Here is a 14,296-nt window from a genome sequence, read left to right as displayed (position 1 = left end):
AATGCATGTAATTTATGTATGCGCATATTAGTATTTTGCTTTCCATTATTTACTGATCTACGTGCTATTTGCTTCACTGTTTTGTTATATGCGTTTAGTTTGTACGACGTAAAGTAAATTGTTTACTTGCCATTGACTTCGATTTTGAAATCGCATGTCCTATTATTCTCACTGCCATCACGTGCTACACACGTAACTGTTGTTAATCCTATAGGAAACTCAGATTGAGATACCGGATAGCACACTACATCCACCTCCTCACCAGAGTTATCAGTAGCATTTGGTGTCTGATATGTAACCATGGCTGTGGCGTTTCTAGGGCTTGTGACCATTTGTCTGTCTGCAGGACACTGCGTACTAAACACAGGCGGTTCCTTGTCTGGATATAAATACGGTAAAATGCATGTTAAAAAGTATTTTGAAAGTGATGATGATTCTAGAAGTATTTCCAATATCATTCCCTTACGCGAAGTATTGTTTTGTAATATTTAAACACATTGTAAATGTGGGGAGGGGAACACTGTCTACACCAGTCAAATAAGGGGGTTTGCAATAATTATGAGCCCAGTGGGTTTTTTTTCTGTTTTTGACCAAAATAATTTAAAAACAAACAAAAACCGAATCCAACTTTTTTTTTTCAATATGATTTTTCTCTTTCGTCTTAAATAAAAACCAAGTTCCTAGCTGATCTCCCTGGGTGCATGTACTATTTTGAAAGTTGACACCTTCAAATCCAATATGGCCGCCTTTTTAATGACCCAAAGGTCCTACAAACCAAATTTGGTAAGCATAGCACTTTTATTAAAGAAAAAGTGATTTTGATAAGAGTCTTCCCTTAAACAAAAAGTTGCGCGGTAAAAGTATACGTTGCTTCACTTTAAAAATAGCCCAGTGGTGTTGAACTAAAATGTCTAAACTAATTAACCCTCCCAGGGTTCAATGGAACTGTCATTATTACCACGGGTTAACGCACTTGACATACGATGCATCCACGTTAAGAGTTATCCATTGGTGTTTACTTCAAAAGGTAGCACTTTACAGCAATGATTACCTCTCAGAATATTCAATGAAAGTTCACGAGTTATAATAAATGAAAGAATAGTCACGTATTCTCATTGAAAACATAAATACATGTCTACACACAGTGCACATTGTATATTATATTTTTATACCATTCTTTCAACCCATATAATAAATTGCTTAAAATAGTGATTTTTTTTCCTAATGGAAGCTATACCAAATTGGCAATAAATGTGTTAATGTTACTGCTTATAAAAATATAAAAAGAACAATAAACTAAAGTGTTTGCTTGCCTTCGATTTCGATTTTGAAGTCGCATGTCCTATTATTCTCACTGCCATCACGTGCTACACACGTAACTGTTGTTAATCCTATAGGAAACTCAGATTGAGATACCGGATAGCACACTACATCCACCTCCTCACCAGAGTTATCAGTAGAATTTGGTGTCTGATATGTAACCATGGCTGTGGCGTTTCTAGGGCTTGTGACCATCTGTCTGTCTGCAGGACACTGCGTACTAAACACAGGCGGTTCCTTGTCTGGTTATAAATACGGTAAAATGCATGTTAAAAAGTATTTTGAAAGTGATGATGATTCTAAAAGTATTTCCAATATCATTCCCTTACGCGAAGTATTGTTTGTAATTATTTAAACGCATTGTAAATGTGGTGCATGATGCAGTCATGGTCCATGGCAAAGGCGATTCGACCTTTGTGGCATTAAACCCAGTTAACAGGAAATTAATCCAGTAAATCGATTCAGTAAAGCAAATAAGCTCATGCATTCGATCACTAACGGCAACCAGCTTCGCTCGATTACCCCAGCTGCAGCGTGTGTAAACTCTAATTTGCATAGAGGCTGTACGTGAAATTATTGATTGGCTCCAAACAAAGGATTTGAACCGGTGCACGTAATCATGGCGCAGTGCAGTTCATTCAATCAAATGTTGTCATCAACCTATTTGATCGCAGTGCATTGTTATGTGTGTGAGACGAACTGTCGCGGTTGATTGCAATCAAACAAACGATGTCTTATGTATTACTTTGTTCCGTGATGAAAATCGTGATGTTTTATTTAATCACTCTCGAAAATGTATTTCTTTTGTAGGCCTATTACTTTGTTTTGTGATGAAAATCGTGATGTTTTATTTCATCACGCTTTAAAACAAACGATTTCTCATGTATTACTTTGTTTCGTGATGACAATTTTGATGTTTTATTTCATCACTCACGAAAAATTGATTTCTTATGTATTACTTTGTTTCGGGATGAAAATCGTGATGTTTTATTTCATCATCACGCTCTAAAACAAACGATTTCTTATGCATTATATTTGTTTTGTGATGAAAATCGTGATGTTTTATTTCATCACGCTCTAAACAATAATTATAGTTACATGCATTTCAAGAAAAAAATCTTATTAAAACGGTAGGCCCTATGTTGTGTAGAAAAAATGTAGAAAGTAATGATGATGATGATGTCGATGATGATGATGATGATGATGATGATGATGATGATGATGATGATGATGATGATGATGTCTCCAAAAGTGTCCCGGTTTGTTTTTTCTTGCCCTATTTCGTGCGTATCTATTAATAAGGCACTTCAATAATCAATAATCAGTCCCGTGACGGCCTCCACTAACTAGCTACTAACTTGGGTTTATGGGCGCTGATATTTCAAGTTCACTGTCACTTATTTATCAGAAAAGTGCGACCATTTGTCAATCACCTACAGTACCCAATTTCGGCATACTATATAAGAAACTCATCATGATGATTGCCAGAGAATAGTTAAGATGTAGCTTGTACCGTTTTTGTGGCATCCTTCAGAAGTGAGCGGTCCGATACCAATATTTTCGGTCAAATCTCCATTCAATTAACACGGGGAATTGGCTAGCTATGCCTTGCCCTCACTCATATTTTACAAAAGTGCGACTATTTCTGAACATCTAACCTAGCTGTAATTTTAGGTCATGTTAGAGAAATATATTTGCTAGAAGTTTGGAGAATAGCTAACATATTGGCTGGTTATTTTTCACACAGTGATGTTAACTAGGCAAGTGCCCATTCTTGCAACGTACATCATTTGTAGGGGTCACGCGTCAATGGTGAGAGCACTGTGTATTGTGTATAGGAAAACGGACAGTAACTGCAGTATGGAGGGGCGCACTGTTTACACCAGTCAAATAAGCAATTTTTGGCACACATTCATGGTGTGCCTTTTATATAAAACGATCTAAAAAGTCTTAGGAAAACAGTACAGAAAGGCTTTAATCTGCAAATTTTTCAGCTCGCTGCGGTCGCAATATATATTAGTATTCTAAATATTTGGCATGTGCAAAATGGGTGGGGATTGTGTTTGTGCGCGTTTGTGTGCACTAACTATTATGTACATAAAATATTATAATATATACATTTTACTTGCCTATGACATGGATTTCAAAGTTACAAGTCCCGTTATTACCACTGCTGTCTTCTGCTAGACAGCTGACATTTGTTCGTCCCAAATGGAACTCAGATTCTGATGGTGGAGAACAGATTAGACTTATTACGTCATCAGAGTTATCCGTAGCATTTGGTGTCAGATATGTAACCATGGCGGTGGTTGCTCCTGGGCTTGTTATCGTTTCTTGGTCTAATGGACATTGCGTTATCTCTGGGGATTCCTTATCTGGATATAACGACAATAATAAAACACTTGCAGTATTTCCATATCCAAGTGCTAAAGATTTCCCAACATATTCGTCTAAATTGGTAAATTACCGGTATTTGACATCGGTGATTATAATTTAATTAACAAAAAAAACTTACTAAATAAGTGCTTCTAAACTAAAATTCTCAAATTTCATTATCTGTGTATACAATTCCAAATGTTGTATTAAATGTTTAATTCATTACAGTAGTACAAGTTCTTATTGATTGTTGACATTTTGACTGTTTTATACATGCATTGAGTGCCACAAACCTTCGCTCCTTTCCATTAATCAATGTCGTTGTCTTACTAAATAACTTCTTCACTTCCTCGATAAGTTTTCAAACAGCAAGAAGCAAAACAATACTACCAATTACTAGTAACCATAACTTACCGATAACAGAAACGTCAAAGGCACAGCTTTTGTTGTTCCCTCTTTGATCTTCAGCTAAACAAGTGATATTTGTGTGTCCAATCGGAAAACTGAAACCTAACGGTGGATCACAAACCACGCTCAACGGTTCGCCGTCGTTGCCGATTGCTTTAGTCTTCCACGTTATCATGCCTGTAGGTTGTCCTGGGTCGGTTTCTCCTTCCACTGATGCGTTAATTGGACAAGTCATATCTTTGTATCATGAAAGTAAAAGAAGATTATAGCGATGTTAGTCAGTTTCTTTGTTCCAGATTGGACCCGTAAGGGTTAAAACCTACATCTTAGAAAATGTTAGTTTTAAGATGAAATACCGGATGCTGACTCTGCAGAGGGTATGTTCTGTGTAAATCAATTCACCTAATTGAATGAAAACAAAACAAAAACAATATGAAAAAGTAGGACAAAATATGACAAAAATGTTTATATTATTTTTAAATCACTTGTAGATGTCAAGATGTTGACGTTTATTTTAATTTCAATTAATTACAAAATAACATCTTTGCCTAAAGGCCAAATTGCGTTTTCAATATAAATACATATAATAAATCATTATCATACTAAGCGATGCCACAAACTGATAGGAAAAAAACAGCCTATACCTGGAGAGAGTAATTATTGGCATTGTAGATTTCTGATGTTTTGAACAAATAAGAGATAAAAAGTAAAAACTATGGAGCATCTTTTAAAATTAAAGTTACAATCGCCTTACCAATGCAATTCAGATCATAATGATCCCTGATCTCTCCAACGTTGTCACCAACCAATGGTTTCTCAACGTAGACTGGTTTAAACGGTCGTTTAGGTGTGAATGTATTCAATCCTCCATACCTGACCTTTTTACATTGACATGGATCCTTGTACGGCAGAACCCATCGGAAATCATCATCCTCGTTTTTCTCTCGACCAACTTCACACGTTTGATGTGCTCGAACATGAATCATGGTTTCTAAAAGTGTACAGAAAGGAAAATATAATTTGAACACCTTTTATTTAAAGCTATAAGAATGGACACCACTGTATTTTTGACTCTTCATTAAGGGTTCGGACCACTTACTCTTTATTAAGGGCTCGGACCTTTGTACAGTATTGTTTGTGGGACCTGAGAGCACATCAGACGAATGGCATTCTGAATACGCGGAACGCCCTTCTGATATAAAATAATGTTGATTTTTTTTTAACTCGCGATATAATACAAATTTTATGGCAAATTATGAAAAATTGAAAATTTGGACATTTAACAGTCGTCGAAATAAACTTTATAATGATATGTAACCTAAAGTGTATGTAGCTGGGAGGAAAGGCCGACCGTCGTATTAAAATGTTAATCTTTCGTATTGAATATATATATGTGATGTTTGGGTGTTTTATGAAACTTTATACACATCTTCAATACGAAAGATGAAGTTTGATGGACGCAACGTAGCAAATTGTAAAAGTTGTTTCCAATAAAAGATTTAATTTAAACCTTTTACTACCCACTACTGCTACCTTCCCATCAAATACAAAACGCTTTTGACATCATTCTCCAAAGGTTAGAAAAGGTTGTCAGAAAACTTTTAAATGTCGGGTTATATAAAGGGTATAAAACGTTTTCATAACATTAAGAAACATCTTTTGCTAACCTCCTGCAAATATTCTAACATAATATTATTTAACTGTTGTCAAAATATTTGGCAAACAATGTTTGCAAAAATATAATTCCAAATAACATTTTAAAAGCATTTTAAAAATTGTTTTGCAATGTGTTTCATACATAACGTTTTAAAATGTTTTCATGACCGTTATATAACCCGATATTTTAATGTTATTAAAACAGTTTTACCAAAACCAAGAACACAAAATATAACCTGTTTAAAACGTTTTAAAAACGTTTTGTGTTTGCTGGGTTGCAATTGAAGAATTTGTTTTTAACATTTTGATACCTCACATTAAACAAATGACAAGGCAAAATGTTAGAGTGTTCGTATATATCGAGTAATATTTATATCTTCTTTCATAATAAAATTAATTTAATTTGATCTTTTAGATTGCATGTACTATTTTAATTTAATGAACCACTCTGTCAACTTTAGACAATTCCATTTCACTCGGTAAGTCTAAATGTATACATTTTAATATTTTTTATCACTGCGCGCTTACGCATTCATTATTTGTATACTAAGCACATCTAATGCTGATCGTTGTCAAGGGGATATGTATCTCATTTTATGTCAGATACCCATTTATACACTAAAGCTAGAAAAACACAATTAAAAGCTATTCCGAATAGAATATCTAAATAAAGTATGAGCATAGTGATATGGTATTTTAGGCCTTGCAGGCTTGAGCCTGCAACATGCGTACATCGTATTCATACAAAATAGTCTCATATAAAATAAAATGATAAATTATTAATGTAAGACATTATGTTATTTCCGTGGTAACCAATGTGAAGAAAAAAAAAGAGACGATTAACACGCTGCTTTGTGCTTGGAAATATTTATTTGACAACTAAGAGCGAATTTCAGATGGAGCAAACTAAACCTTGTGACGTCATAAATTATGGGGCAGAGGAGTACTATAATAGAAGTCTGATTATCCTGTCAATCAAACTCCACACAGCCTGTGGTTGATAGAATGTAGAAGTTAATTAATTAATAATTAATAAATAAATTATTTAAATAAATAATTAATTAATTAATTAATTAATTAATTAATTAATTAATTAACAACATTTTACTCAAGTTAGACTATCTTTTGAATAAAGTGCTCAATCCCATAAGGGATAGCGTATAAAAATTCAAAGAACAGACCTTCCAGAATATGTAGTCGTTACTCTAAGTTTCATGCCAGGTCTGTTCTTTGAATTTTTAATAAATAAATAAATAAATAAATAAATAAATAAATAAATAAATAAATAAATAAATAAATAAATAAATAAATACATAAATACATCAATACATAAATAAATAAATAAATAAATAAATAAATAAATAAATAAATAAATAAATAAATAAATAAATAAATAAATAAATTAATTAATTAATACATAAATAAATAAATAAATAAATCAATAAATAAATAAATAAATAAATAAATAAATAAATAGATAAATTAATTAATTAATTAATACGGTTAATTAATTAATACGGTTAATTAATTAATTAATTTAAGATTAGCAATTTAAAGAGAATTGGCCATTGCTCAATCTAGTGACTCTAGTGTATGGACAATATAAGTGTGCTTTTTCAATTATTGACATAACATTTGACAAATATTGTAAGGAACACTTGATGTTTTGACTTTCAAAACCTATATTTTGGTCAAAAATGTGCTTGGATAGGTAGTTTTCAACAGATTTACCACATTCGCCTTGCTATATATAACAATGAATTGCGTTATCTGTTGACCTAGTGACTAAAAGTGTTTAGGGGGAAGTTTCGTTTGATATAAAAAAAAATCTGATTGGAAGAAGGAACACTTGAAGTTTCGACAAATAACAATCAAAGAGGCACGTTTTTCGACTATAAGCTCCACACCTATCACATTACTATGCACTCAACCGTGTAGTGTAATAAAAGACTGTGGTGGAGACATTCACTGCTTGTTGTTCTCTGCTTGGAAGCTCTTGGAGGAAAACTTGTGCTCGGATGTATCGAAGTTGAAAATGTTCGCATGATGGTTTATATGATAATCGTTTTTGTATAGAAACCTTTCCAGAATGAAAAAGCATAAGTTCATTGGACAACAAGGAATTCGCGCAGTTATAACATTTGACCCCAGTGGGGGCCATTCAAAATTTCTGAGTACCATTTTGGGGGGGGGGCCTTTGGGGGCGCCAGCCCCCCGGGGTCAAAGGAGAGGGTGGCCAGAATGAAGGGGCGGCGGAGTCAGAAGGGGCGGCAAAACGAAGGGGTGGCAAAAAGAATTAGTAATTAAAAAAAATAATTTTTTTTTCAAACGACCGAAAAAAAAATTGGGTCAACCTTTTTGGGGCTGTTGACGAAGGGGCGGCAAAAATTGAATTTTCTTCAGCCCCCGGGGTAGGGGCGGCCACGGTACGCCACGGAGTACGTACTACTCTGTAGAGCCATATAATAAGCTCCTCCCATGTTAAAATAATTGGTGCATTGCAAGTGTATTTCAGCTGTGATGCATGGCAATTGCTGACAAAGTTTAAGAAATATCACCTAAAAACCACTATAAAATTGATAATAACAATGTTGCATAAAGTCTGAAATTGTGTTCCCCACAAAGCCCAAATTAGGCCTCCTTAAACCCATCATTTTAGGCAAATTCGCTACATTATGGAAAGCACATTTTCTATCAAGCAATTATTTTACACCATCTACAGACACACCCTAATAATATTTAGCCCGCACGGTTTATGCAGACTCCGTCCAGACGAGTCGTGGAATTTTAGGAAAAAATATTCCATACTAAATTTCAAGTCTTGATAAAGTCTCATCTTATATATTAATTGCTTTTAACTGCTTCAAGTAGTGCAGTGAATTATTATGTGTCTTGCCATGAATGAATCATGCATGACGACAAAGAAATACAATGTACTTGTATGATAAAATGTTCATTTAAAGGAGGATGGTCCAATTTTACCAATTGGCATTTGCGTATTGCTTGCATGACATTAATCCATCACCACTCAAACCAGTAATTGAATTATTTCTAAAATAATATTAAAAAAATACAACATGTATTTGAAGGCCGGACAATAAGCGGGCTATACACATCTAGTCTCAGAAAATCAAAACAAATCATTTTGTCAGTCCTATTATTTCACAGCGTCAAATGAAAAAAAAAAGATATTTCCACTTGCACCCAAAATATGTTATTTATATGATCATCCTCCTTTAATGTTTCAAGCGTCGGTGTTATTATCGCTTGAATTTAAGGATTAAATTATTTGTTTCTACTGACATTTCGGTTGTCATTACCAACGGCATTCTTTTGTTAAAAGCCATAGCGACGAGCGAGCTTATAAATTATGAAACACTAATAACTATGCTTACTTAAATTTAACGGAATTTACCATCCTACTTGCGACCGATTAGCCTATTTTTTTAAAATAAATTATATCGGACTTTTTTTACTTTTTTTTTCCAAAAATCATAAAAGGCCCGATCAATCTATCTGGTAATATCTCAAACGCCACACTCTAACGATTGAAGTATGATCCATTGTTCTACAGTCATTTCAAAATGATTGATGTTTATTGCATGCCGATACGCGTTGGCTTGTAAATTAAGCCCGCAAGTGAAGCCAAATATTCAATTTCATGTTCAAATTTAATACCAATATTACTTTTCAATTTTGTGAAAAGCGATCACATTGGTTTAAATTAATTTTAATCCACTAAGACAATGCGACCAAATTGGATGCTGCATCGATTAATGGATTTATGTAGTAACAAATATCTTGATGTCGATTATTCATCCCGTACTTTAAAACATTATTTTTGAGATTAATCTAATACTAAATTAATCCAATACCATCAATTTCCTACGTTGACGTCACACCATCATCAATTAGATGCCTGATGAAGTCCGATGGCATCGTACATAACGTAGCAGTGTGAGTTGCAGAATTTTAGTTCCAGTAGACTGATTTCAAAAATGGTCAAATATCGACTACTTATAGTTTGATCAGCTCGTAGAACCCCCCCATTAAAAGTGATACCGGGTTAAAGAAAAAAGAATACGTATCGGAGTTGAACGAATAATTATTTTGTGATGCTTCTAGCAAAATGTCACAAAACTGTTCTCGAAATAAAAATATATAGATATTAATCCGCGATACTATAAGCTCGTCGATTACGAGCTGATCCTAATTTAGTGGAAACATTGCATTATAGTTAAAGGAAGGTGACCTGATATATTTGGAAAATCGAATTCTTAAAACCTTACCTATAACATAAAATGTCGTCCCTTTCAAGCATTCTTGCATAAAGAACATGTAAATTTTCCTTGCAATTGTGACTAATTCCTTATGGAATTGCTGACATTTTATACAGCGTGATTTTGGTAGTCTACAGTTTTTTATTAATGATAATCATCATGATCATGTAATAAATTAATATCAAATGAGAGATCCTTTTTTTTTGTTAACATATTAAATTTAGGAGTTCCAAATCGGTGTATTTCCGAAGATATGAGCAAAAAACTGTTGAATTAGTCTAAAATATGGTATACCACATTTGAGACAAATTCGACAGTTTTTTGATGATTTCTCCGGAAATATACTAATTTGTAACGCCTGATACCAAAATCAGCATTTTGATAAGGTAAAGTGAGGGGATGAGGTTGTCAATCAGGTTACCCATCTTTAATACATTACACACAAAGATTACAATTTTGAACAATTAACACCAGCAATTTAATTAGTATTTCATAAATACAAGTAATTCAAAAATCGATCCAAAAATCACATCGGAAGTGACACATAATATTAATCGCTTTTGATAAGAAAAAATAGCATGGTAAAACGTATTTGAAGGCCCGAGAATACTTAATTTGTGCTCGGAGGATTTAAACCATAACGAGATATGGGCGACCAATCACAAGCCAGATCAATTTAAAGATCCGTTACATCATGGCCAATTTTAGTAGGCCTGAAATCCGACAATCTCATTCATAGACAACCGTGTTAAACATGTTATCCGCAATCCAAAGTAAGTAGTCCACTTTGGACGCCAATAAACAGAGGGAGTATGGTGACTAAAACGATCACATGTGAAAATCTATCAATTGTGCACAAATTAATTAAATCAGAGTTTTAAGCTTAAATACAATAGGCAGAGTATGCACAGTGGGCAAGTGGACTACGGAGAAGTCTAATAATTAACCCAAATTAACTAATTATCAAAATTATGGTAAACGTGGAAGAAAAAAGTTGTATACATCTCAATATATAAAACTATCAGCCAGTGGCTATTGCTGATCATATGATCAATTAAAATGAGACTTGATGGATTAAGGCGGTCATCTGAAATAGTACTGGATCGATTTTGTGAGAATCACATGGAGCGATCCTGTAGGCGTTCAATGGCGAGTAAGAGCTATCGCTCGCCTCAAACTTAAGGGACATTTGACCCTGGTCTGACCCTGACTAAACTTCGTACGCATATCCACCACATTAAAAAACATAAATTGAAGACCAAATAAGTATATAATTTAAATAATTACCAGATGGGGGTTTATAACACAGTGACCTTGAGTGGACGATTCTGTACTTACACGATTAAAAGCGTTGAGGGTGAAAATCTAAACAATGAATACATTAATATACAGAATAAATGAACATTTGGTGCCAATTCCTGAACTTTGTTAAAACGTGTTCCATACAGACAGCAGAATAAATGATCCATGAAATGCTATTTATTGTCTGACTGTATAATATGAGGGAGCATAATACCAAATGATTGAATGCATCCTAAAAACTTGAAACTATCCGTACCAAAAACCTTTGATATAGCAAAAACTTACATTGGTAACAGTATTGGATGGAAGGTGTATTAGATATTCGTTGGAACCAAGCGACCATATGAACGTTTGCGCTATAACTAAATTCTGGGGTTTTTCAAGGTGGTGGTGAGCCAGGATATTTGTAGGAGTTGCGGAATTTCCAAACAGTGGACCACACTCCCTGAAAAATTGCAAAAGGTGGACTTCACCTCCTTTGGACTTGTGAGGCAATTTTAACAGTTTAACGTGAAAAAGTGGCCCCTTTCTTAATTGTTCTTCTAATTTGGACATTTTTGGACTCTCCTACTCTGATTTTAAATTTGGCATTTTTGTCGATTACTGATACTTTTTTACACCCGATCTCTGACGATTTCAAAGTTTAACATGCATGTTTAAGAAAATGTAAAAAAAAAAAATTGTAACATTAAGAGCGCTATGTATATAAAGCAAGTTATTCGTATTTCATCATTATAAGTATATTTATGTTTACCCGTCGTATGGAAATGTATGGGTGTTGTTTTGTTTGGGTTGTAAAGTGTGTAGTTGTATAGGAGGGGTGGGGTGGGGTGGGTGCGTGGGGTGGGAGTGTAGAGGTCTTACCTGGTAGAACACTGAGCAGTTGCAGCATCAGCACTACGTTGTACCGGTTCACCACGTGCGACAACCACATGATTTAAGAGCTGAAAATAATACGCATGATTTTTTTAGTGATTAACAATCAATGCTATCTACCAGCGATGTATTGGCAGTATGTATTGGAGTAGACCTTAAGGGGGTACTACACCCATCGATAAATGTGTGTTTATTTTTGCATTTTTCTCAAAAACTAATAACACAGTGGTAACACAAGTTATGTATATTATAGGGGCAAGGAATCCAATTACTACACTGGAATTTCAGTGACCCAAGACAAGCGGTTTGTTATTTATGATCAGAAATAAGGTACCGCTAGGATGTACCTCGTTTCCTATCATATATACTGAACCGCTTGTCTTGAGTCACTGAAATTTCAGTGTAGTAATTGGATATCTTGCCCCAATAATATACATAACTTTTGTTACCAGTGTATAATTAAAAAAAAAAAAAATGCAAAAATAGTCACAAATTTACCATATGGGTGTAGTACCCCCTTAAGCGGCGATCATTCAAATTGTGGTTCAGGACTCAAAAGCGCGACCCAGTTGACATAGTGATAATCGTATTACTCGTAACACTCGATGGGGAATAAAGAGTGGCATTGTACTTCGTGCCATGTCATGATCGACAACAGTTACAACAACAACAACAACAACAACAACAACAACAACAGACGGAGTCTGCAACAGAATCAACCAAAACAAAATCAACCAAAACAAAATTAACCAAAACTAAATCAATCCCTAAAAAGCAAGGACCAAAATTTAATGAGTATATCTTGGCAAAGGTCATTTTAAATGCAAAAAAAAACCAAAACGAACATATTCATCTAACACGAATAGGGTATAATAATTATATTTAGATTCCTTTGAAAGAAACAAAGAAACTGATAATCACTACTAACAATCTTACCAAAACACAGCAAATTCCGTTCCATACAGAGAAAGTAATCAATTTCTTTAGGATACTTACTCTTTCCTCCCAATTATTCCATGTAATTTGGTTGGTTATGGAGATAGAGACAAAATTAATGTTGATGTTCTGCGCGAAGCAGAACTAAAATGAAATTTCAATGCGACTATTCCGTTGCTACCAACACACGCATGCGTAAAACATTTTGCATGACCTAAATTGGCAATAATTGTAAAATGGTAAAAGGAGATCACTGGGTCGTCACAATAGCAAAATAATAAATATTTAAAATAAAAACCATTAGGGTTTTATACAGCGCATTTATAAACACGATGCCGTTGGTGAGAGATGATGATAATTACATTTTGAGGGTGGTGTATATAGATGATGATGGTGGTGAAATATAAAGACAAAAAGAAATGTAATATTAAAAAAGCGAAGCACTATTAAAACGATTATACTCGACAGGTTGCTGGAATCCATACATTGAGGATGATTTTGGAACGCATACCAACGCATTCTAGTCGTTTGAACGAAAGTTTATTCATCGAACTATAAATGACCATGGGGGTGAGGCCCACCATTGGTTTATACAGTAAAATCCATGATTTCCGTTTTCGCTTTTGTAAAATTATTCCAATCGTTGCTGATTTTTTAATTTTTTACTTGTAAGTTAACTTGAAATATCGATTTCCTTTTGTATTTCGGAGAAAATAATTCCGTGAAAATACAATTTTAGCCGAATATCAATTTTGCTTATACTTTTGTTGATATCCAGAATTTCCCAAATTTGCATGAGCACGCTCATATTATGACGTCATAGCGACATTATGTGGGGGCAATGGTTGTACCTTTTTGGTATCAATAGATAGAGGAGGTACGGAGCCCCTAAAGTGACATGTAAGTATTTATTTTTACATGTTACTTTAGGGGCCCCGTAAGGAGGCCAATTATGGGTACCAAATATAACAGTATAAGTATGACCTTTCTAATTGAAGATTAGTCCGTGTTACAAAATATGGCTCAGTAGTTCTAGGGTCAAAAACTAGCATTTAACTGGGGTGTATTTATTGTTTAGCCATTTTGATATAGGGTCAATTTCGTAATTTCACCGAATTGACAGATTTTTCCTCCATGGTGGG

General features: G+C 34.2%; 2 protein-coding genes across 2 annotated transcripts in view; both read right to left on the bottom strand.

The window, feature by feature from the left end:
• Positions 1–122: 122 nt before the first annotated feature.
• On the bottom strand, positions 123–13,288 carry LOC140143039 (hyalin-like). The gene is made up of 7 exons (XM_072165085.1): positions 13,215–13,288; positions 12,207–12,286; positions 4,859–5,095; positions 4,111–4,341; positions 3,450–3,695; positions 1,356–1,562; positions 123–379 (listed from the first exon to the last, which is right to left on the bottom strand). Exons 2-7 carry the CDS (start codon positions 12,274–12,276, stop codon positions 123–125), a joined length of 1,248 nt encoding a protein of 415 aa, XP_072021186.1. The 5' UTR covers positions 12,277–12,286; positions 13,215–13,288.
• LOC140143033 (hyalin-like) overlaps positions 12,764–14,296 on the bottom strand; it is a 30,744-nt gene continuing 29,211 nt past the window's right edge. The window contains exon 18 of the mRNA XM_072165073.1: positions 12,764–12,922. Within this exon, the coding sequence (XP_072021174.1) occupies positions 12,764–12,922 (159 nt within the window). The remainder of the gene's footprint in view (positions 12,923–14,296) is intronic.

This window comes from Amphiura filiformis, chromosome 2 (assembly GCF_039555335.1).
Source record: "Amphiura filiformis chromosome 2, Afil_fr2py, whole genome shotgun sequence".
NCBI classification, from domain to species: domain Eukaryota; kingdom Metazoa; phylum Echinodermata; class Ophiuroidea; order Amphilepidida; family Amphiuridae; genus Amphiura; species Amphiura filiformis.
Note: the sequence above shows the minus strand (reverse complement) of the source record. Positions and strands in the feature narration are given on the sequence as shown.